The sequence below is a fragment of the Mesoplodon densirostris genome, chromosome 16 (assembly GCF_025265405.1).
Source record: "Mesoplodon densirostris isolate mMesDen1 chromosome 16, mMesDen1 primary haplotype, whole genome shotgun sequence".
NCBI classification, from domain to species: domain Eukaryota; kingdom Metazoa; phylum Chordata; class Mammalia; order Artiodactyla; family Ziphiidae; genus Mesoplodon; species Mesoplodon densirostris.
The window spans coordinates 32766261-32790549 of record NC_082676.1 but is presented as its reverse complement, the minus strand read 5'-3'; the positions used below and the strand labels follow the sequence as shown (position 1 = coordinate 32790549).

The window sequence follows — 24289 nt, the reverse complement described above, 5'->3', positions numbered from 1 at the left end:
GTTTCTGGCAACAGTGGGAAAATTCCTGTTTATCCACAGCCTTTCCAACACTTGGTATTATTAAACTCTTTTATTCCTGCATTATCTGATAGGTGTGAAATGATACCACATTTTAATAGGCATATTCCATGGTTTGTTTATCCATTCACTAGTTAAAGGTGAATGTTGTTTCCAGGCTTGGGCTATTGTAAACCACTGTAAACATTTATGTACAGATTTTTGTTTGAGCCAAAGTTGTCATTTCTCTGGGTAGATACCCAGGAGTATATTGCTGGGTCTTAGAGTAAGTGTATGTTTTAACTTTATAAGAAATGGCCAAACTGTTTTCTAAAGTGGTTTGCCATTGTAACAAACCCATCACGAGTGTATGAGAGTTCCATTTGCTCTGTGTCCTTATTAGCATTTGGTATTATCTTAGCAGTTTCTTTTTGTTTTAGCCATTCTAATAGGAATGTCTTTTTTTTAACCCAAAGAATTAAATTTTAAAATGGATTATATTTTTAAATGATTTAAAATAATTGATATTTGCCTTTCTTGGTCTTACATGTTCTTTTTTTCCCCCTTTAATTCAAAATCAGCATTGTGTTAGGGTAACCAAATAATGATAAAGAGATGGTATAGTGCAGCCTAACATTTGCAGGCTGCTGCTAGAAAGCTTGGTAAATGTATTTTTTTGCTGCTCTCAGCAAAGTTCATATGGTTATGGAATCTTTGATTTACTGGTTGGGCTTTTTTAAAATTTGGTTTTATTTCTGGAAAATGTGTATTAAAACTTTATAGTGAAGAGTTTTGAGTCCCCATTTTAATGACATCATCCACCTACTTATGTAGACTGCCCCCCTCCCAGCTTTGAATAAGATTCAATTTGAGGATGCTTGTTTCATTACTGAAAGCAAACATGCAAAAACCACAGATATGGGCCAGCACCCTTATTTTACAGAGCAAGACATCTGAGGCCCACTGGATAATGACTTTCCTGCACTTACACCATCGTGCATGGTCTGCACAACCATGGGCTTCTGGATTTTCAGTGAGTTCTGTTTTCCCACTACCCCTTGTATTTGACTTCAAGATACCAACCAGAACACACTGTAATGTGAATCTTTAGTTTGAAGGATGTAGTCTTCACAGTGGATTTACTTTCAGAATTGAATACACTTACTTTTACTTTTATTGCTGAATTCTGGCATGTGCTGTCAGCACATATTCCAAGTTGTGCTTTGAGATTATGAATGAAAGGCCAGCCTTTAAGTGTCTGCCGGAGAAGCCAACTTAATGTCTTTGATAGTCAAGGGGAACAGTGAATTTATTCACCTCACACAAATGTGTATCCTTTATTGTGATCCTTCCATTTGGTTCCTCTGAAGGAAAATAAAATTTAACCAGGTTTGAAATATGTACTGATTTATTTCCTGTTGAAAATTTAGTAACTGGGTTTATTCCAAATGTGTTGTCTTGCCAGATTTTCTTTCTACATGTGTGGGTTTTTTTTTTTTTTTTTTGGAGGAGGGTAATAGTTTTGGCTGTTCTATTATACCCAAATATGAAATAGCTTCTTTTTCACATAATCTGGCTCCTTTTTTTTTCTTATAGTTTCACCATTCCTAGAGTATTGATTCATTTACATGGCTCAAGATGTTTCCTTCAGCCAGTGGGAAGAGGGAAAGGAGAGAGCATGTTTACTCCAACTCACATCCCATTGGCCAAAACATAGTCACACGGCCACATCTAGCTGCAAGGGAGGCTGGGAAATGTTGCCTGAATTTAGTTGGTTGTGTGCTCAACTTAAAATCAAGGCTTTTTATTAGTTTAGTTATTAATTGAATGACAGAGGACTCACACCTGGCGGTCTCTGACAATTAAGTAGAGAATTTGCCACGTGAATGAAAACAATACATAGAAATAAGTTGGATATGAAGTTAAAATATTTCAGTTCTGTCTACTTTTCTGTGTGAAATTTTACAAAATATTTAAAAAATAGTTTTATATTTTATAATTTATCTTAATGAAGTGCCATTTAAATATTGTAACACTAGAGGGTGCTATTAATATATTTGCTTTTAGTGTTTACAGAATTCCTTCCCCACCTCCCCCCAGGTTATCTTATTACAGGATCAGAGTAGTTTCGTCCAGTTGCTAACTCTAAATCTCCTTTGTTGTTTTACTCAGTTTTACAACAGTAGGGACACTGAAATGTCAGTATGTAACATTTATTTGGAAAGGCAGAAATAATAATCACCAAATGTGTAAGGTTTTAAAAAAATAGTTTAAATTTGTTCTTAAAGGGAAAAGATAAATCAGAGATTACATTAATCAAATTAGATATTTTCAAATACATAATTATTTCTGAAGAAATAACATTTTTTTCAGTATTTGGCCAAGTTTAGCCTTTTGGTTGTTCTGCCTAATTTTTGGTCCTAAATTTACTAACCTTATATAGGTGCCAAGTATTGAACTACTGCTAATTTTGCCTCCTAATACATTGGGAGGGACAAAATTAAGACTTAAAACTTTTCCACAAAGTAAAAACAATTATAATCCCACTTTACAGAGGTAACCAGTATAAGCAGCTTGGTGCATCACCTTTTGCTTTCTTAGCACACTTGCACGTGCATGTGTACAGTACTTTCTTGTGTGTGTGTGTGTGGTACGCGGACCTCTCACTGTTGTGGCCTCTCCCGTTGCGGAGCACAGGCTCTGGACGCGCAGGCTCAGCGGCCATGGCTCACGGGCCCAGCCTCTCCATGGCATGTGGAATCTTCCCGGACCAGGGCACGAACCAGTGTCCCCTGCATTGGCAGGCAGACTCTCACCCGCTGCACCACCAGGGAAGCTCTGTATATAGTACTTTAAAAGAGGGTCATCATATGAGTTAATGCTAGTGCATAGGATGTTTTTTTCTGTGTTCATTTGTAAATGGCTACCGTTCTGAAGTATCTTATTCTAGTGCCCCCCCCCCACCCCACCAACTCATTTTCTTTGTAGACAGATCCATTACCTGTGAATAATTCTTTTGTCTTCCCTTTTCTATTATTTGAACTTTAAAAATCTTTTTCTTACTGTATTATTTAGAACTTCCAGAACAGTCTTCTGTAATGGAGGCCATCACACTCCCTTCTGTTTTTGGCTTTAATATGCCCTTTCTGGGTTTTTCAGAGTAAGTATCTCATTGGCTTTTGGCATGAGATAGGGATTCTTTTTGAGGACATTTTTCTTCTGTATTGGAACGCATGAAGAATTTCATTCAAAAATTGATTTTGAGTTTTATCAAATGCCTTTTTGGTTTCTGGTTTTCTTTTTGGATCTTAATGGTTTTTCTTCCTTCTGCCTGTTGATATGAGTTGTAGTACTAGCTTTATTCCTTTTCTTGTGTTTTGTCAAGTTTGGAATCAGGGTTATGCTTAGGTTTCTAAAATGATTGACAACCTTTTCATCCTTTTCCAGTGCTTTGGAGCTGTCTAAGTAGCATAAGGAGTAACTTCCTTAATGTTTGGAGACGTTTGCCTGGGAAACCACCTGGGCCCAGTGTGTTTTTGAATGGAAAGTCTCTATCTGCCTTGGCCTTAAGAGGCTTAAGAGCCCTCTTGGATGTATTTATCAAATTTATCAGTTCTGTTGCTTATCTCCTAGCTAATTTTTCCTCTTCCTCTCTTTAATTTTTTTTTTTAAGTTTCTTTAGAGTATTTTGCTGCTTATTCTTTTTTTGTAAGGGTATTTTTAACAGTCTCAATTTCACCTTTGACCTAATGGTTATTTGGGAGAAAGGCTAAAAGTTTTGAAGTTGTTAAACTTTCTTTGTTGATAATTATTTTTTATGTGTTTTGACATTATGATCGGGCACTGAGAAGTGTTCCTTTTTTGTGGGGGCTGAAATTTTCATTTGGTATGGTGGTCAGTTTCCACTAATGATCTTTAGCTGTTGAAAATAAAGCTCTACTTTTTATGTCATGGAAAGTTTGATACTTATTATGTTAGCCTTATTCATTATATTAGTCAGATTCTCTAATTGATGCAAAATAAAATTAACATGGAGATCAAGCCTGTGCTCATTACCCCTCCACCCTCTTGCCCCCTATCTTCTTGGAGGCAGATAGGTATGTTTATAGTGTCGGTCATTCTTCTGTATTGCTAACCATTATGGATCTTATTTCAGTGAAATAATGTTCAGAACATAAAAATTAACATATGAATTTTATAATATAGCAATGTAAAATGACCCTCTTTTTCCCTTTCTAATACTTTCTGGCATGAATTCCATTGTGTCTGACATTTAAAAATAACGATAAAGCAGCATTAATGTTGCTTTATTTTTGTTTCATTTTTAAGGTCTATCTTAGGCATTTATTTATTAATAAATTTATTTATTTATTTTTGGCTGTGTTGGGTCTTTGTTACTATGCGCAGGCTTTCTCTAGTTGCGGCGAGAGGGGGCCTACTCTTCGTTGCGGTGCGCGGGCTTCTCATTGCGGTACGCAGGCTTCTCGTTGCAGTGGCTTCTCTTGTTGTGGAGCACAGGCTCTAGGTGTACAGGCTTCCATAGTTGTGGCACATGGGCTCAGTAGTTGTGCCTCGCAGGCTCTAGAGCGCAGGCTCCGTAGTTTTGGCACACGGGCTTAGTTGCTCCCCGGCATATGGGATCTTCCTGGACGAGGGCTCGAACCTGTGTCCCCTGCATTGGCAGGTGGATTCTTAACCACTGCGCTACCAAGGAAATCCAGGCATTTAGTTTTTGACAAACCTGGGAATATTTTTAATGGAATGAATTTAACTAATTTATAGGTTTAGTTTTAGTCTATAGTCTGTTTCAAATTCTAATAGTAGTTTCTCTAAAAAAAAACAAAAACAACTTTCTTCAGTTGTCATAGCTAAAATCTAATGGTATTTTCCCGTTCCTGTCTGTTTGGGAGAAGGGCTTTCAGCATCTTCTCATTTCCTGCGTTCGGTCTTTAACCTACTCTTGTTCAATCTGCTTTGCTTTTAGTTATGTTTTTAACATTGCATAGCATATACTTAGAGAATAATTTGATATATGCAGTCAATTTTATAACTGGGTTTATGTCCTGATCTTGATGGTTTTGGCTGGTATACATTGTTAGCAACCCTGTTTATTAGTGACCACTCTGAATTTTACCTCTTATGTGGCTGGAATATAGCCTCAGGCTTTGCTTTTTTTCTTTCTCAGCCCATGCATATCTGAAATTGCAGTTTTTGGCTTTAACACATGAAGGGCAACTTGTTTGATTATAAAATTCTTGGGGAAACCCTTTTCTCCAGTTCTCTGTAGATCTATACTTTCTATTGACTTCTGGTGTTTAATACTGCCTTGGAAAATCCTGGGGCTAATCTTAATTATTGCTACTGTTCAAGTAAACCAAACATTTTCTCCATCTCCCTGGGTGTTTCTATGACTTTTTCATCCTGTAGTTAAAATATTTTGCCCGGATATGTTCAAGTTAAGTTTCTTCTCTAATTTTGAATGACTCTGGTGTGCCCATTTCTATACTCAGATTTTTCTTAATCTCAGAATTAGTTGTGGTTTTTTCTATATCTGTTGTATCTTTAAGTCTGTTTCACTGTTCTTTTTTTAAAAAGTTTTATTGAGATGTAAATCACATACCTTAAAGTTCTCCCATTTAAAATGTACAGTTCAATGGCTTCTAGTAAATCATACTTGTGCCACCATCACCACAATCAAATTTTAGAAATTTTCTTCATCCCATAGAGAAATCCCAAACCTGTTAACGGTCACTCTCCATTCCTGTCCCCCCATTTCTACCCCAGCCCCAGGCAATCTTTCTGTCTCTATAGATTTGCCTATTCTGGACATTTCGTATAAAATGGAATCCTACAGCATGACTGGCTTCTTTGTTTTTTAAGTCCATTTAATAAGCACTGGATTGTTCATGTCTTGGCTTTGCTCTTTGCTTTTTTCCCTCCATGGTACTCATCTCTGAACTGTTGTTGCCTTTCTGGACTTTTCCTTGTCTAGGAGTTTCTCAAGCTTGTCCTCCACCTTTCAGTTTTCTGCTGTTTTCTGCAGTTTCACTTCTCTTTAATGCTTCTAAGCTAATTTTGTGCTTTTTGTTTCCTCTCAATTCTTCCCCACCCCAGTTGTTGTCTCTTGTTCTTAGTCCATTTTCTTCATATAATTGTCCGATCCTGTTTCCTTTATTGATACACAACTGTCTTTGTTTTTTATTCTTTTCTCCTTTTTTCCAAATTGAAATTTTCTTTTGGTTTCTACAGTAGAACCTTTTTGAAGTTTGAGTCTTCACAGAACATCCTGATTGTAGTTCTTGTATTCAGGATACAGAAACTGGAGTATTTTTCCCATAGGCCACACACTGGGTTAGCTCACCTTGGAGCAAGGGACTACCTGGGTATGTTGACCTGATGGGGTTGGGTGTGTCACGTGTGACCTGTGTTCTGGGCACTTGTGGTTGTGAATCTCTTGCCCCTGAACAGTTGAAGTGCTTGCCTTTCAACCATCTCCCCTAGTCAAGTGGCATCTTCCTCTTATGCTCACTGCTGATTTCCTTAAGATTATTCATGAATAAGTAACACTTAGAGCTACTTTTCTCTCCAGGAGTTGTCCTTGTTCTTCTTCTGCCTTTATCTCAGGAATCCCATCTTCCAAGATGCATCTTCTGCCTGGCTGTTTCTCATCTGAGTTTCATGGTTTTCTGTCTGGATTTGGGAAGTGCAGTGGTGTTGGGGAGATGGGGGCAAGTATTTGCCCTCTCACAGCAGAGGTGAGGTGACCATTGCCCAGGTTTTGGTAGGCCCTTGCCTGGAGTCAGGACTGGAAGGGACAAAGTCTGACTGCAGGTGCGGCTTCTGCCTTCTCACTGGTACCAGATTGTCAGTGTATGTCTGCCTTTTTCTGTCTTCATGGCACTTTCACTGTCCAGTGGGGCCTCTGCAGCTGGGAGTGTACACCAGGTGCCACATCCAGCGGGGCTCCAGCAGTTAGCTCTCAATGTTATGGTTATTGTTGGCTCTGCCTGTAATCTAATGAAGAAATCATACCTTAAGATCTTTTTTTTTTTTTTGCTGTACGCGGGCCTCTCACCGCTGCGGCTTCTCCCGCTGCGGAGCACAGGCTCCAGACGTGCAGGCTCAGCGGCCATGGCTCACCGGCCCAGCCGCTCCGCGGCATATGGGATCCTCCCCGACCAGGGCACGAACCAGTGTCCCCTGCATCTTCAGGCGGACTCCCCAGACCAATTTTTTTTTTTTTTTTTTTTTTTGCGGTACGCGGGCCTCTCACTGTTGTGGCCTCTCCCGTTGCGGAGCGCAAGCTCCGGACGTGCAGGCTCAGCGGCGGTGGCTCACGGGCCCAGCCGCTCCGCGGCATGTGGGATCTTCCCGGACTGGGGCACGAACCCGTGTCCCCTGCATCGGCAGGCGGACTCTCAACCACTGCGCCACCAGGGAAGCCCCCCAGATCTATTTTTAATCTCTGAAAGTCTTTGAGCTTTGAAAATAGTTGTCTTTGGGCCCCTGATTGGGGAAATGAAAAATTACCAGGGAGTAAAATTAATCTCCCTTTTCACTGAGCTGAAAGCAGTGTGGGTGGACCTGTACATCTGAACGGAAGGATTTGGAAAGATAGGTTTTAATTTTCCTTATTTCTGTGGGTTTGAGAAATGTAATCCCAGCAGCTGCTTGGTTTCCACAATAGAATATCCAGCCTGCCGCGTAGAAACCTGCTACAGATTGATAGTAAACAAACCATACTAGAGGCCTGCAGTAACCGTTTGTAACCAGGGGGTGGCTATTGTGTAGTACAAAGTAGATAGCATTTCTGACTAGGTGGTGGTGTTATACAATTTTGGTGAGCCTGTGTAGGTTATAAAAGCCAAAATTCCTTCAGCACCTGAAGAGTCTCATGCTGGGCAACAGAAGGATCCGAGCCTCACACAGATCCCAGCACAGAATTGGTGGGTAGGGCACTGAATACAAAATATTGTGGGGGGATACGGTAAGATTTTGCTCTTCAGGTAAGACCATTTCTCGGTACAAAAGCTTTGCTTTGGGGAATTAGTGTCTGGATCTGTATGTGCCTATATCTGTGCATCTGGGTTCATGGGTGTCTGTTTCCATGCACATGCATCTGTGACTATGTGTGCTCCTGTCTATGAGACTGTCTGTTTTTTTGTTTTTTTTCCTGCGAATATATGGCTGTGTGTGTATGTCTGTGTAGGTGGGTGAGGAGCCTATGGCTCAGGTTTCCTGAGCTGGGTTACCAGAAAATCTCCACAGTCTTTCTTGGTGCTGTCAGACATTATTTGAATATTAATAACATTAAGATTTATGCAGCTCTTAGAAGGCGATGCCCTTCATTAAATATGTGAGAGTGACAATAAAAACCTGATCTGCAGCAATTAAAATGTTAGATTCAGTGTTTTTCAGGTGCTCATTTACCTTATTTTCTGAGTGAGGTCCAGTCCTGGGACTTCCAAGGCCCTCTGTGCTCTCTTATGTTTTCTTTTATACAGAATTTTAGGGGTTTGAGGAAAAGTAAGTACACAGGCAACAAGGAACATAGATTAAACAAACCTCAGAGAGAGCTGGAGCCTCTTTTATAGCTGAATACACCTATTTTTACTCCTTTTAAGGTTTTGGGGTTGTAAAAATGTCAAGGTTTGACACCAAAAAAAGCAATACATCTGTGCCATAGGATTCTAAGTAATTGTAGTCTCTGTATTGAATGGATGTGGGTTTTTTTTTTTTAATGTATTAGGAGGAACATGCTCCTCTGCAGAAAAAAAATATATATATAACATACTCACAGGCATGGGATGTTTATTAAAGGTCTGGAAAAAGGCTCCCATTTAATGAAGGTCAGGGAAAATTTATTTCAATCACTGTGTACTTGGTTTTAGTCTAGAGAAGAATTATAGTGTCCCAGCCCCAGGTAATTGCAGTGCAGTGTAGTCAAACCCACTATTTAGCCATCAGTTAATCCATCAGGGTAGGTGAGATTTCAGAGTGCCCCTTTCCTTATCTTGGGAGAGTCTGTGGGGAGGAGGAGACAGAACTCTTAGTAAACTGGAATAGGGGGCAGGAGGGCTTGGAGGGGAGAAAAAAAATATTGCAGAAGAGATTTGCAAATAAGATTTCTTCCTGACTATAGGAAGAGAGCAGGTGGTTGAGAGAACTAAGTAACCGTGCCAAAGTCCAGCAAAACAGAGCAGGTATAATGGGTAGTCAGGAAATTAAGGAAAGGTGGGGCTTGACCTCTCTGTGCAGGTGAGAGAAGGAAATTTGGTTTTGGCAGTTGGGGCACAGGAAAGGTGAGAACATTCCAAAGAGGAATGGTGTGATCTGAAGGGTAGTTCAGGGAGAGAGCTGATTAGTCCATTTAAGCTTGAGGCATGGAAATGCTTCTCCCAGCACATAGGCAGTGCCTTCTCTTCTCCAGCGGTGGTAGCAGTGGCAACAGTAACTAGAGGTGACAGATGAGTCATCTGTGTGCTAGAAAGGGAGGATGAAGCAGGAGCTGGGGTGGTACTGAGGTGGCACAGGGTTAGCAGGGCAGAGCCATCCCCTGGAGGTTACTTAAGCACCCAAGTCTGTTGTTGTACTGGAAAGGTGGGGGGAGACATCAAATGACAAAGGTTACTTGGAGGAGTGGAAGAGGAGAAAAGTGTTTTTCTTTTTATTCCCTGACAGTAACTGGCTTTCCTCAGCTTCCTCCAAAACGACCTTCAGACATAACATCTCAGGCCTTTTCTGGCTGTTCATCTTTAGAGCCTTGTTCTGTTAGTCAGTCTGTAAGGGAATAGGAGCAGTTTTCATACTCTCAGTGATTGCTTTGTCTGTCACTTGCCCTTGGCTTTTGTCCAAGGGTATATCACCTTCTCTGTGCCTCAGTTTTAAACTGTGGGGATAGTAACAACCCCTCCTAGAATTTTTATACAGTTAAGTGATATCATGTTTGTATCTTGGATATAATAGCTAGTCAATTTTGCACATGTTTTATCTTGTCATTAAAATTCCATATAAAATTAGCTTTTCAGTGGCCCCTGTACATTAAAAATAGTATTAATACATTGTGTTTCCATAAAAATACATCATTTGTACAAAAAGTGATATGTTAAATCACACAGTGGAAATAAATGCAATAAAATCCATCTTGATTCTGCTTGAGTTTTCTCAAATATCTGTTTATATTTTAATTCTAGCCCAGAGGCTATACCTTTTGCTCCACTGCCTCTCCCTCACCCTCTCTCTTATCCCAGCCACACGGTTTCCTTGAGTGAAACTGGAGGGCAGGGATTAGGTTTTGTTTTGGTTGTATGGCTAACTGGCCCATGGAAGAATTCTCTTTTCTTCATATATTTGAATGCCTTTTATGTGATGAACACTGTGTCCCTGCCCCATCCCTGCCTGGATGGGAAGCTGGACCAACAAGCTGTGTGCTACTGAAACATGAAAGTAGAGGGACAGCTAACCCAAGAATGCTTCCTATAGGAGACTTTTTTTTTTTTTTTTTGTGGTACGTGGGCCTCTCACCGCCGCAGTCTCTCCCTCTGCGGAGCACAGGCTCCGGACGCGCAGGCCCAGCAGCCATGGCTCACGGGCCCAGCCGCTCCCCGGCACGTGGGATCCTCTCGGACCGGGGCACGAACCCGTGTCCCCTGCATCAGCAGGTGGACACTCAACCACTGCGCCACCAGGAAAGCCCAGGAGGAGACTTTTTGAGCTAAGACCTGGTAACTCTGCAGGTCAACATGGTTCATATGGATAGTACCTGGGGCAGGAGAGGCACAGTGAGGATGATGAGTGTTAAGGTCTTGTCATAATTTTGAATAAAGTTTGGGGAAGAGATTTCTGTTGGATGGTACTAGCCACAGCATCTGATACCTACGACCTATAACATTAGGTCAGAAAAACAGAGATCACTGATGACTTTGTATTTTAAAGCCACCAAACTAACAAAACATCAGCTGCTTTGACCTTTTACTGTAAACTTGACTCCATCTTTCCCCTAATTGAGCAGTCAATGAGTCATTGTTTTCTCCTCTAGATAGCACCACCACCAATGTTCATGGCTCAGGCTGTGTGTAAACTGACATCAGCAAAACAACCTGTCTTGGGCTGTAGCTAAGCTTCTTTAGGATTTAGAGTCTATTTGGGACTAGAGCTTATTCTGTACCAAGGGCTTCCCAGGCCAAGTCTCCGGAAGAGACTGAAGGTGTCTTCTGCAGGCAGAACATATTCTTTAACATCTTCCATCATTTTATCAGTTAGGTATGTCATCTTATGCTCCAAAACTATTTGCTTTCAATTAGGAATGATCTTCCCTGCTCACCTCACCCCACGGATGTTCCAGGAATATTTGCCGTGTCTATCCAGTGGCTCTGCATCCTCCCTGGCCCACTGTTGAGGACCCTGACTATATTTTTAGGTGATTCCTAAGTATTTGAGCAGCATTCATCCTGGGGCCTTTTCCCTTCCGCTTTGCCTGTGGGATTGTGCCCTGGGCGCCTCATAGGCCCAGGGGCTCCTGAGGTTCTCAGCAGGTGGTTTCTGAGATAAAACCTGACAACCAACCCTGACTCCCATTCAGAAATCAGGTTTTATCTAACTTTTTAAAAGTCCCTTCTTCTTAAGGGAACAAATTGACAAACCAAGACAGTGACAGAAGCTTACATAGCTCATTGGGGTGCAACAGAGCCTGTCTTGATTGCAGTCACTGAGGTGGTTTGGTTTAGGGCTCTGATAGATTTTTAAAGAAAGGGCCATGATTCTGGGTGCTCTCTCCATCCTTGTGGCAAGGGGATGTTATGATATTTTGTTAATCAGTGTCATCATCTTGTACCACTTTGGCACATTATTTCTGTATGTTAAAGTTCAGCAAATAACCTGATTTAAATTGGGCGCTTGAAATACGCCTTTTGTGTCACTGGGCAGAACTTTAGTTTATATCAGTGACTTTTAGGCTCTTTTTGACTGACCCACAGTTTTTACCTTGAAACTCTGGGTTACCCTTACCTTGTGAGATGTGCTCTGAATTTTCTTTATTCTGATAAATTTCATTGTTCTGCAAATTCTGGTTGAGATCCAGTTGGTTTCATGGCCCACTAGTGGGTGGTGACTTGCAGTTTGAAGAATAAGAGCAAGGGTTCTAAGAGTGTTTTGGAAAAGGCTGTAGTATGATTCCCCCACCCCCACCCCAGTTACACCATAACTGTAATCACAAGGTCAAATGATAACCACTTCTTACAGGTTCATTTCATTACTGTTTAAATGGAATAATGATAGCTAGCCAGGGTCAATGTCAGAATTCTGAACCCCCTAAAGCAAGACTGTATGTTAGGCAATGATTTAAGTCATTATATTTAAAGGAAGTTTGATCACGTACAAGTTGAGGATATTTGTTCCAGTAATCTTTCTTTTGGCTTGAATTAAAAGCATTTAGGTCAAATGTTAACACTTAACAGAATTTAATGGAGCAGCCACAGTTCAACTGTAATCCCCTAATGATCGGATTTAAGCAGAGAGCTACAAATTGACTTTTAAAATGTGCTTTATCATTGAACCTGGCCAGCTCTGAAAGTTCTTGTTTGTATCTTGGGAAGGACCAGACTACCACTTGGCAAGTTGAGGTTTTGAGTTTCCTTATCCCAGAGTTTTCTTTCGTGGTCATATACTCTCACCTGTCTAGATAGATTTCTGCAAGTGGGGAAAATAGCTTTATCCCACCCCAGGTTGCCCATCCAGAGGTGTTGATCTGAGGACCACTGGCATCAGAACATTTGTGCATTTGTTAAAAATGTAAGTCCCAGATTTCGATGTAGGTCTGTGGAATCAGAATTTGGGGGAGGAGACATTTTTTAAAGCTGGTGGGATTATGGGAGTTAAAAATCTTTTTCTTCGAAAATTAACTTTACTGAGCCATAGTTTACATACAGTAAATAAATATACATACAAATGGAGCCACCAGAATCATAGCTAAGTTATGGAACATTTCTGTCACTCCATAGGTTCCTTCCTCTGCCTCTGGAGTCCCTCCTTCCCATCTTTGCTGTTGTAGGTCACCACTAACTGTTTCCTGCCACCGAAGATTAGTTTTGTCTATAGGGATTCAGGCAGCATGTCTTGTGTCTGGCTTCTTTCACTCAACGTTGTGTCTGTGCAATTTCTCCATGTTATTAGGTGTATCAGTAGTTGCTTCCTTTTAATTGCTTAGTATCCCTTTGTATGGACCCACCATGTTTTGTTTATCCATTTGCCTGTTGATGGATGTTTCTGTGTCTTGAGTTTGGGACTGTTATAATAAAAACAGCTTTGAATATTTTTCTGCCACTATATGTGTGGAAGAAATCTGCATGTTGAATAAGATTCCCAGTTAAGTCTTAGGTACATGAACCATTGATTCTTATTCTCTCTATTCCTTTTTAAATTTTTTAATTTACTTGGTTGTGCTGGGTCTTAGTTGTGGCTCACTGCTCCTTAGTTGTGGCATGCATGTGGGATCTAGTTCCCTGACCAGGGATTGAACCCAGGTCCCCTACATTGGGAGCACGGAGTCTTAACCACTGTGCCACCAGGGAAGTCCTTCTCTATTCTTTTTTTTCTTATTCTTTATCATTTTGGAGAACTGTAGGTTTTTGTATCCAGATCAAATGATGGATTTGCTTTGCAGTTATATTTTCAATGTAGTATTCATTCAGTGCTGTCTATTTGGGGTAAATGTGGATCTCATCAGCATTTGTTGAGTTCTGTTTTATGAACTGGAATATAAAGATGAAGTGTACACAGGGGGATTCTATCCTTCAGAGGACTCTTAGTGATTAATTCATTCAGCCATAGAGTGTTTTGTATGTTGTGTACTAGGGACTACTAGGTGCTGATGCTGGGAAGACACGTTTTCTTAGCATTTGGTTGTGCTTCCAAGAAACACAAAAGATGTTGGTATTATATTCCAGGAGCAGTTTGGCCTTTAAGTCCACTGTTTGGGTAGTACCATCATACTTTCAAGTCACGTGGCCATGGTAAGCCACAGTTGAAAGAGTTGACGCTGACAGGGGAAAAATGGTCAGATAAAAAAATTCAATGCAAAAGAAATGATCACTGGGGCTTCCCTGGTGGTGCAGATGTTAAGAATCCGCCTGCCAATGCAGGGGACACGGGTTCGATCCCTGGTCCGGGAAGATCCCGCATGCCGCAGAGCAGCTAGGCCCATGTGCCACAACTATGGAGCCTGCGGCGCTCTGGAGCCCACGAGCCACAACTGCTGAAGCCCGTGTGCCACAACTGCTGAGGCCTGTGTGCCTGGAGCCCGTGCTCTGCAATGGGAGAGGCCACTACAATGGGAGGCCTGCACACCACAACAAAGAGTAGCCCCTGCTCTTAGCAGCTAGAGAAAACCCGCGTGCAGCAGCGAAGACCCAATGCAGCCAAAAATTAAATAAGTGAATAAATAAATAAATTTATTTTAAAAAAAGAGAAAGAAATGGATCTCTGGCTGAATAGCTGATGAAACAAACACTGATTAAGAATTGTTATTCTGCATTTGTGCATGATTATCGGTGGCTAGAGAGCTGGTGGCTCAATCTTTAGGGAACTGAAAGATTTGTTAAAGACCTGAATATTTTCCTTTTCTATTTGCTCATAGCAGAATTTCCCAAATTGCTATTTTCCCACCCTGTGAGGCTTACATTTATTGAGGTTGATTTATTATTTTTTGAATCTTCAGTGATTTCTTCCTTGCTCTAAGGTAGGGAGTTTTAACTCTGGCTGCAGGAGAGTTTTATAAAATCTAAATGCTCAGGCTATACAGTCCAATTCAGTAGACTTTCTGGGTGGGTAGAGAGTATTTTTAAAGTTCTTAGGTGGTTCCAACGTAGAGTCAAAGTTGAGGATCACTTCTTGGGGCAGCCTTGGCTATTGATACGCCTCTTTCATTGTTAGTTCCCTCCTTGCTAAGTATAATTTACAAAGCCTTGGCTTTTCTCCATTCTCTGACAACAAAAATTACTTTACAACTTTAAACATGAGAAGTTTACTCCACACCACTTTGCAATTATAGAGTTGTGTCCTGATCTCTCAACAGAAAGGACTGAATGGCTTTGTATCCCCTTGTTAAGGCGAACTGATCACTTGTCTGGATTTGATCTGGGTGCTGATGTGGCTCTTGGGGGAGAAAGAGAGCATAGCGTTCATTGTTGGGTAAATAACTTCAGGAAAAATAGAGGAATAAAAGGAAAAAGATAAGTCCTTTGCTGTCCCACCAGTCAACATTTTGGTTAACATTTTGGTGTGTATATGTGTGTGGCACACTTATCCATACACAGTGGGTTATTGCTGTACATAGTGCTTTTTTCATTGTATAAATTTCCTTTAATTCTTTTCACTGCATTATTTTAGAAAATTGATATCTTTTATTATTATTATTTATTATTACTGAGATCTACCCTCTTAACAAACTTTTTTTTTTTTTTTTTTTTTGCGGTACGCGGGCCTCTCACTGTTGTGGCCTCTCCCGTTGCGGAGCACAGGCTCTGGATGCGCAGGCTCAGCGGCCATGGCTCACGGGCCCAGCCGCTCCGCGGCATGTGGGATCTTCCCGGACCGGGGCACGAACCCGTGTCCCCTGCATCGGCAGGCAGACTCTCAGCCACTGTGCCACCAGGGAAGCCCTTAACAAACTTTTAAGTGAACAATACAGTATTGTTAACTATAGGCATGATGTTGTACAGCAGATCTCTAGAACTTACTCATCTTGCTTAATAAACTTTATACCTGCTGAAAAGCAACTCCCCACTTCCCCCTCCCTGCCAGCCCCTGGCAACCACCATTCTACTTTCTGCTTCTATGAGTGACTGTTCCAGATACCTCACATAAGTGGAATCATGTCGTGTTTGTCCTTCTGTGACTGGCTTATTTCCTTTAGTATAATATTATACTTTAGAAAAAAAAAACACCTGTTTCCTTATATAACATAGGGCCAACATTTTCCCACGTCAATAAATATTTCTGTGCCATCTTTTTAAAAAAATTATTTATTTATTTATTTATTTATTTATTTATTTATTTATTTTTGGCTGCGCTGGGTCTTTGTTGCTGTACGTGGGCTTTCTCTTATTGCTGCGAGTGGGGGCTACTCTTTGTTACCGTGCATGGGCTTCTCCTTCTGGTGGCTTCTCTTGTTGTGTAGCACGGGCTCTAGGGTGCGCCGGCTCAGTACTTGTGGCTCACGGGCTTAGTTGCTCCACGGCACGTGGGACCTTCCCGGACCAGGGCTCAAACCCGTGTCCCCTGCATTGGCAGGCGGATTCTTAATCACTGCACCACCAGGGAAGTCCGTGTGCCATCTTTTTAATGGCTGCAATGGCATTCCTTTGTATGAACATACCGTAGTTTTACCATTCAATTCCCTAGTGTTGGATATTAGATTTTTCTTCATTTTTGGTCTTATTAACAATGTTAACATGCACAATTTTGTAGCTAAATCTTTATATGTCCTAATTATTACCTTAAAATACATTCCTAGAAGTAGCATTTCCTCAGGACATATTAGAAGTGAATATGAATATTTATAATTCTTGATACATATAACCAAATTACCTTCTTATTAGCAAATTTATATTTCATTAGGAGTGTTCGTCTATTTCTCTAACACTGTACAATAAGGGTATTATAAATAACTGATGTAGGTTAAAAAAAGTATACCTCATTTCAATGTACTTTTGATTTTAAACAAGGATCGAACATTTATTTTTCTATTTGTTTTTGTGGGAGACTGAGGATTAGAAGCTTATGTGTCTTGCCCATTTTTATAGTAAGGATTTTTGTTTTCTGTTTATTGGTTTGCAAGAGCTCTTCAGATAGTAAAGATATCAACACATTATCTTACCTGTATTATATTTTGCCTTTTGATTTTGTTGGATTTTTGTCCATACAGAAATCTAAAAAAATTTATATTGTAAAAATCTATCAGCCCCCATCTCTTTTTCATCTTTAATGATATACTAAAAAAGGAGTCCCCCACCCTAACATTATATAGTCATTTAGTGGCTTTATTACTTTTCTGGATTTTATTAATAGTGAACCAGTTGTCTTGGCATGTTGTATTGAAAAATCCATACTTTGTTTTAAGATTTAAATGCTTCCCACATCATATATTTGTCACTTTGTGGGTTTTCTGTTGTGTGACCTATTTGTCTCTTTTTATACCTAAGTTGAACTCCTCTGTTTACTACAACTTTAGGGTCCCTTTCTGATAGAACATGTTCTTCCTATTCTTTTTTCAAATATTTGTGGCTACTTTTGCTTATTCTTCCGCAGGAATTTTAGCAAGCCCCCTTTTCTCCCCCTTTAAGGTATTAATTGATTTTTATTAAATTTATATACTTTATGTTTGTAGGAGAATGTATACCCTTATAGTAGCTCTCTTATCCAAGAATATTGTCTGTTTTTCTGGTTATTTTATGGCTCTTAATAATAGTTTATAGCTTTATTTGTAAAGGTCATGCTCATTTTTGTTAAATTTATTAAGTATTTAATGCTGTTATTACCATTCTAAACAGGATTCCTTCATCCTCTTACCTTTGGAGTCAGCAGACTTTTCTGTAAATATCTTAGGTTTCGTGGGCCAGATGGCCTCTGTCATACGTTCTTCTTCCTTGGTGTTGTTTACAACCTTTTAAAAATGTAAAAATCATTCATAGCTGGGGACCACACCAAACCAGGCCAGGCAATGATTTGCTAGCTTCTGATCTAGATGCTTATTGCTGGCAACTGGGAAATGTTAGAATCAGTCAGCACTGAAGGAGCCTTGCTCATGTGTTTGTGTCTAGCCATCTATGCAAAGATTCTCTACAGTTTTCATATCTCTTAATATGGCTATGATTCACTCTTTTCCTTTCAAATATTTCTCCTCATCTTTCTCTGTTAGTTGAATGATAGCAGTGATGTCGACAACCTGGCTTGTCCTTGACATTAATGTATCTGTTGTATCACAGATAAGTTTGATATTGGCTGTTACTTTCCTTTTCCAAGATTAAGAAAGAGTATTAAGCAAGAATGACTGTTACATTATATGAAGTACCTTTATTATTATATTTTTAAGCATCATTTATTCGTTCTACATATTTTGGGGAGCCTTTAATACAGGTGACAAGTTAGGCACTGGGGATAATGCCTCTTGTTCTGCACCTGTCTGGCTGAGCAGGTAGACATTATCTTGTTGTATCATAACCATCTTTATGGTTCCCAGACGCCATGATGAGGTGTGGTGATCAGAGGCAGCACTGATGGGAGTTACCCCAAGGGAAAGAGGCGAGATGAACGGTGCCTATTTTGGAGGGACAGCATGTGCAACGGCCTGAGGGCTAGAGGAGAACCCAAAACCTTCAAGGAACTGAAAGATGGAAACTACAGCACAGCGAGGGCAAATTTCACCATAGGCTTCACAGTGGACCTGCAGCCTTGTTAAGGAATTTGGGTGTCATTCTCTGGCTAATTAGGATACCATCAAAGGGTATGGTAGTTTCTGTAGCATGGCCGTGCCCGCTGCAGTAGAGCTATCAAGATGGAACAAGAAACTGAGACGAGGCTGTTGTGCTGTTGAGATGATGGCTCATGCCATGGAGTGGCCAGAAGTGCGCAGATTCGGGGGTTCCTGGTCTGAGGGGAGCAGGCTTTAGCCCTGGAGAAGGAGCTTGGCCATTTCTGCCCCTCGGACCTCCCTCAGAAATCACAAGGAGGACAGAAAGTATCCTGAAGACAATGTTTAAGGCCAGCTGGCCTGGACCTTATTCACTCAGGGAGGTTGGCTGTAAACTGAGGATAGTTTTATGTCTTGTTTGTACAGACATTGTTAGGACAGGAATACTGATTTAAGTTTGAATCCTGCTGCTGCACTGCTTATAGCTGTGTGTCCTTTGGCAAGTTACTTAACTTCTGTGAAGCTCAGTTTCCACTTTTGTGGAGTTAGTGTGCCTATCAAGTAATAATACTATGCTTACTAGGGAGAAATAATTGCCATTTATATAATGAGATGTAAGAGATGTGTCTGGCATACATAGGTGCTTAGCTGGAAAACTGCTGTCATTATTATTGTTTTCGTTATTTGTGAATCTGATCTTTTATCCCCCAGCGCCTCCTTCCCCCTTGTCATGTGGTCAGGGGCAAGATAGCAGTGGCTTTGCTTATTCTCTTTCTTTTGCAAGGAGTAGGAAGTGGCGTCACTGGGCACTGTGGGAGGACAAACTTCCCCTGGTGTCAGGTTCCCTGGGAGATTTTGCCTTTTGTTTTACCACAAATTCTAACACAGACCCTAAACTCCACCTTTTAAAATCTTTTGCTGTGCTTGCCTTTGGGCCTTGGCATTTCCCCACACAAAAGTTCAGGTCTGTGCATAAGACACTCTGATCTCAGGTTGATGCGTGGTTTCTGGCCTTCAGGCTGTCTTCATCAGTCTTGAGTACTTGGCTGTTGAATACTCTGTCATTTTGGAACTTAAAAGGATACGTTTTTGTTTTCAGCGTTCACTATCTTCTCCCTTTCTTCCTCTTCTTCTTCCCTCCATTTGTCCACCCTTCCCAGGCTTTGCAGCCCTCTGCCCCAAAGCCTTTCTCAAAACTTCCTGCCCTGTACTTTCTTTGGCCCCAAAACCTTTCATGCTCATTTGGGTCTGTATCTTCAGGAGTCTCTGAAGGCTGCTGTTCGGTAAGAGACAGGCAAAGGGAGTGGATGGGCCCCCTTAGTATAGTTTGTGAGGGTCGGTTAAACATTTGGTAGGGAAATGGAGTACAGAGTACTTGACGAAAAGTGGTCTTGTCAGGATGGAATTGGTCCCCCTCTGTTCCTGGTGATGGGGAGCAGTGGGGAGGGTTGGCTACTGCAATAGATGTACACATCTGAAACAAACATGAAGATAAAATTAACCTAGTAGAATAAATGTAGTCTACATTAAAGTCCTGTCATTTTCCCTAAAGTTAACGTGGGTCTGCTGGCATCCTAATGGCAGTGGGGCTGGATGTATAGCAAAGACCTTATTGGTCCCTCTGAATGTGACTGTAAGGCAAGTGGTCTTGTAAAGATCTAACAATTTCACCATCCTCTTTGCTTTTCCTGTCTTCTGGAAAACACAAGCTCTTGGTCAAGGTAAAAATGTCAGGGCTACTTCAGGCAGATTTTATATTTAGGTATGTTTGCTGTCACACTGTATCTTTTTTCTTTTTCAGATCTTGGGAAGCTGATGGATGGCAGTGGCTAAATCACAATGTAGAAGATTAATGGATTTGATTACATAAAAATAAAAACAGTTTTAAAAGATAATTCACAAAATTCATGAGTAGACAGAGAGCTGGGATAAGATATTTGCATCAAATATAACAAAAAATTGCTGTCTGTCGTGTGTATGTTTAGCAGCACTCCTGGCCTCCACTTATTAGACACTAGCAGCTCTCCCCCGAGTTGTGACGACCAAAAATGCCTCCAGACATTGCCAAATGTCCCCTGGAGGAAAAAAATCACTCCTCGTTGAGAGCTGCTACTTTAAAGAGACATGTATATAATGTGAACAAGAATGCAAAATGTGCATGAACATTTAAACCAAAAGAGCCACCTCAAAAAATTTTGGTGTGTGCACCTAGCTCGATTCTATAGAGGCAACTTGATATTCTGGCAACTATTTCTTTTACTTTTTCCTTTTTGCCCTCTAACTATTGAATTTTCAAATTTTGTTAATTCTTTCTCTTTTTTTATTTGTTTCTATCTCAGTTTTTCCCCTGGCTCATCTAAAGTATTTGTTGAATGAAGTGTCCATAAGAGAATTCCTTGAACAGAAGTTTTCCTACTTGTCTTTCCAAACTTCTTGTAGGTTTGCCTTCACATTTGCAGGACAGCTTGTCTGGGTTATTCATTCCTTGTGGGAAATTAATTGGTGCTAAGGTCTAACATTGTTCTAATCTGAGTGCCAGTGAACGTTTTCTGTCCCTTCTCACCCGTACATGCTTGTGGTATTTTTTTCTTTATCTTAGGGAATTCCCTGGCAGTCCCGTGGCTAAGACTGTGTGCTTTCACTGCCAAGGGTGCAGGTTAAATTCCTGGTCAGGGAACTAAGATCCCGCAAGCTGTGCTGCAGGCCCCCCCCCCAAAAAAAGTAGAAACACCTAGGCATGTTTGATTGTACGTGTGCCAATCCTGGAAGGGATCTTTTGTGCCCTCTCTCTTTTTTTAAAATAAATAAATTTATTTATTTATTTTTGGCTGTGTTGGGTCTTTGTTGCTGCGTGCAGGGGCTACTCCTCGCTGCGGTGCGCGGGCTTCTCATTGTGGTGGTTTCTCCCATTGGGAGCATGGGCTCTGGGTGCATGGGCCTCAGCAGCTGTGGCATGCGGGCTTCAGTAGTTGTGGCTCATGGACTCCAGAGCGCAGGCTCGGTAGCTGTGGCTCATGGGTTTAGTTGCTCCGTGGCATGTGGGATCTTCCCGGACCAGGACTTGAACCTGTGTCCCAGGCATTGGCAGGCGGACTCCCAACCACTGCATCACCAGGGAAGTCCCTGTGCCCTCTCTTTTTTTAACCCAAATTCTCCAAATGCTTTTTAATCTTTTGGTGGATCTCTTTTATTGTTCAAGTCATACTTCTGTTGTTTGAAATTGAGTTTTTAATATTTTCTGCTTCAGTGAAACTTAGCTGCGTGGGATTGTTTCAGTAGCTTCCTGCCTTTGACTTTTACTTGGATTTTCTCGTAGTTTGGAGTGTTGTCCAGATTCTCTAAGATTCTCCGAGCATGTCAGATCCACCTTGGGTCTTGATTCTCCTCCCCCTTTCTTATCTCTTGCCACTTTACTTCCCCAACCCCCTTTTTGGGGGTTGGATTACTTTTTTAGGTTTATGTTGTCATTTGATTTGATATTGAATGTTTCGGTTCTGTTTTTTGTATGGCATTCTAGCCCATTGAAGCTCACCTTGCCACCTTCCTGGAATTCTGTATGGCCATTTAATCCTAGGTTGGTTTTGTCTCCTCTTTTTTGTGCTTTTCAGTGTCTTCCCAGCCTTTAATTGGGCACCTGTAGGAAATTCAGAATTATTTTAATATCCATACAATCGTAGTAAATTGGCTATAACTGAACTGTCTAGTACGATTGCCACCAGCCACAAGTGGCTATTTAAACTTAAATTTGATACAGTTTAAAGGTTCAGTTTCTCTATTGCACTAGTCACATTTCAAGTGCTCAGTAGCCAGTGACTAGTGATGATTGTATTGGACAAGGCAGATGTAGAACATTTCCATCATTGCAGAAAGTTCTATTGGATAGTGCTGGGCTATAAGATAGATACCATAATGCATGTCAAAAAAATCCCTCTGCTATTTTTTCTCCCTAATATTCTAATATTTTTGGTGGTTCAGTTTGGTGGTCCCCCCCCCCCTCCAAAAGGTGATTCAGAATCTGAGTGACTATAAATGATGGTGGATGGGGACTTGAAAAGTGTAATAAGTTTTTTTGGTGTTTGGATATAATTTGTACTTCGACTTTTCCCATGCAGGAAACACAGTGTCCATGTGTCCTGTGCTGTTTGTGTGCTTGATGTGATTTGGCTGCTTTCTCTTTTTCTAGGTGTGCTGAGAGATGGCACTTGTGGGGCTCATCTCTGCCTGAGAATCGGCACTGGAAGAGCTGACTCTGATCCTGGGCTCCTTGTGTGAACAGGCCTTAACTTCCAGCCACTTCAGTCCAAAGGCCAAGCTACGTGTTTTCTCTTAATGATGGGTATTGGTAAGAACACTACATCCAAATCCATGGAGGCTGGAAGTTCAACTGAAGGCAAATATGAAGATGAAGCGAAGCACCCGGCTTTCTTTACTCTTCCGGTAACAGCATTTCCTGTCTTCCTTTCTTCTTAAGTCACTCTAAAGTAGTTTCTGCTTGACTAGGATTAGCTTTTTTTTTTTTTTAACCCAAAGAAAGTTTAGTATTAGTTTCCTTTTTTGTTTTGTTTTGTTTTGTTTTATATAGCAGGTTCTTATTAGTCATCAGTTTTATACACATCAGTATATACATGTCAATCCCAATCGACCAATTCAGCACATCATCCCCACCCCACCGCAGCTTTCCCCCCTTGGTGTACATACGTTTGTTCTCTACATTTGTGTCTCAACTTCTGCCCTGCAAACTGGCTCATCTGTACCATTTTTCTGGGTTCCACATACCTGTGTTAACATACGATATTTGTTTTTCTCTTTCTGACTTACTTCACTCTGTATGACAGTCTCTAGATCCATCCACGTCTCAACTAATGACTCAATTTCGTTCCTTTTTATGACTGAGTAATATTCCATTGTATATATGTACCACAACTTCTTTATCCATTCGTCTGTCCATGGGCATTTAGGTTGCTTCCATGACCTGGCTATTGTAGATAGTGCTGCAATGAACATTTGGGTGCATGTGTCTTTTTGAATTATGGTTTTCCCTGGGTATATGCCCAGGAGAGGGATTGCTGGATCATATGCTAATTCTATTTTTAGTTTTTTAAGGAACCTCCATACTGTTCTCCATAGTGGCTGTATCAATTTACATTCCCACCAACAGTGCAAGAGTGTTCCCTTTGCTCCACACCCTCTCCAGCATTTGTTGTCTGTAGATTTTCTGATGATGCCAATTCTGACTGGTGTGAGGTGATACCTCATTGTAGTTTTGATTTGCATTTCTCTAATAATTAGTGATGTTGAGCAGCTTTTCATGTGCTTCTTGGCTATCTCTATGTCTTCTTGGGAGAAATGTCTATTTAGGTCTTCTGGCCATTTTTGGATTGGGTTGTTTGTTTCTTTAATATTGAGCTGCATGAGCTGTTTATATATTTTGGAGATTAATCCTTTGTCTGTTGATTCATTTGCAAATATTTTCTCCCATTCTGAGGCTTGTCTTTTCATCTTGTTTATGGTTTCCTTTGCTTTGCAAAAGCTTTTAAGTTTCATTAGGTCCCATTTGTTATTTTTGTTTTTATTTCCATTACTCTAGGAGGTGGATCATAAAAGATCTTGCTATGATTTATGTCAAAGAGTGTTCTTCCTATGTTTTCCTCTAAGAGTTTTATAGTGTCCGGTCTTACATTTAGGTCTTGAATCCATTTTGAGTTTACTTTTGTGTATGGTGTTAGTGTTCTAATTTCATTCTTTGACATGTAGCTGTCCAGTTTCCCAGCACCACTTATTGAAGAGACTGTCTTTTCTCCATTGTTTATCTTTGCCTCCTTTGTCATAGATTCGTTGACCATAGGTGCGTGGGTTTATCTCTGGGCTTTCTATCTTGTTCCATTG

At 40.7% G+C, this 24289-nt stretch overlaps 1 protein-coding gene across 1 annotated transcript in view; it reads left to right on the top strand.

The window, feature by feature from the left end:
• The window catches only part of SLC23A2 (solute carrier family 23 member 2), a 147846-nt gene that overhangs the window by 29887 nt on the left and 93670 nt on the right, over positions 1-24289 (top strand). Inside the window, exon 2 of the mRNA XM_060077922.1 lies at positions 22587-22840. Within this exon, the coding sequence (XP_059933905.1) occupies positions 22733-22840 (108 nt within the window). The 5' untranslated portion in view covers positions 22587-22732. The remainder of the gene's footprint in view (positions 1-22586; positions 22841-24289) is intronic.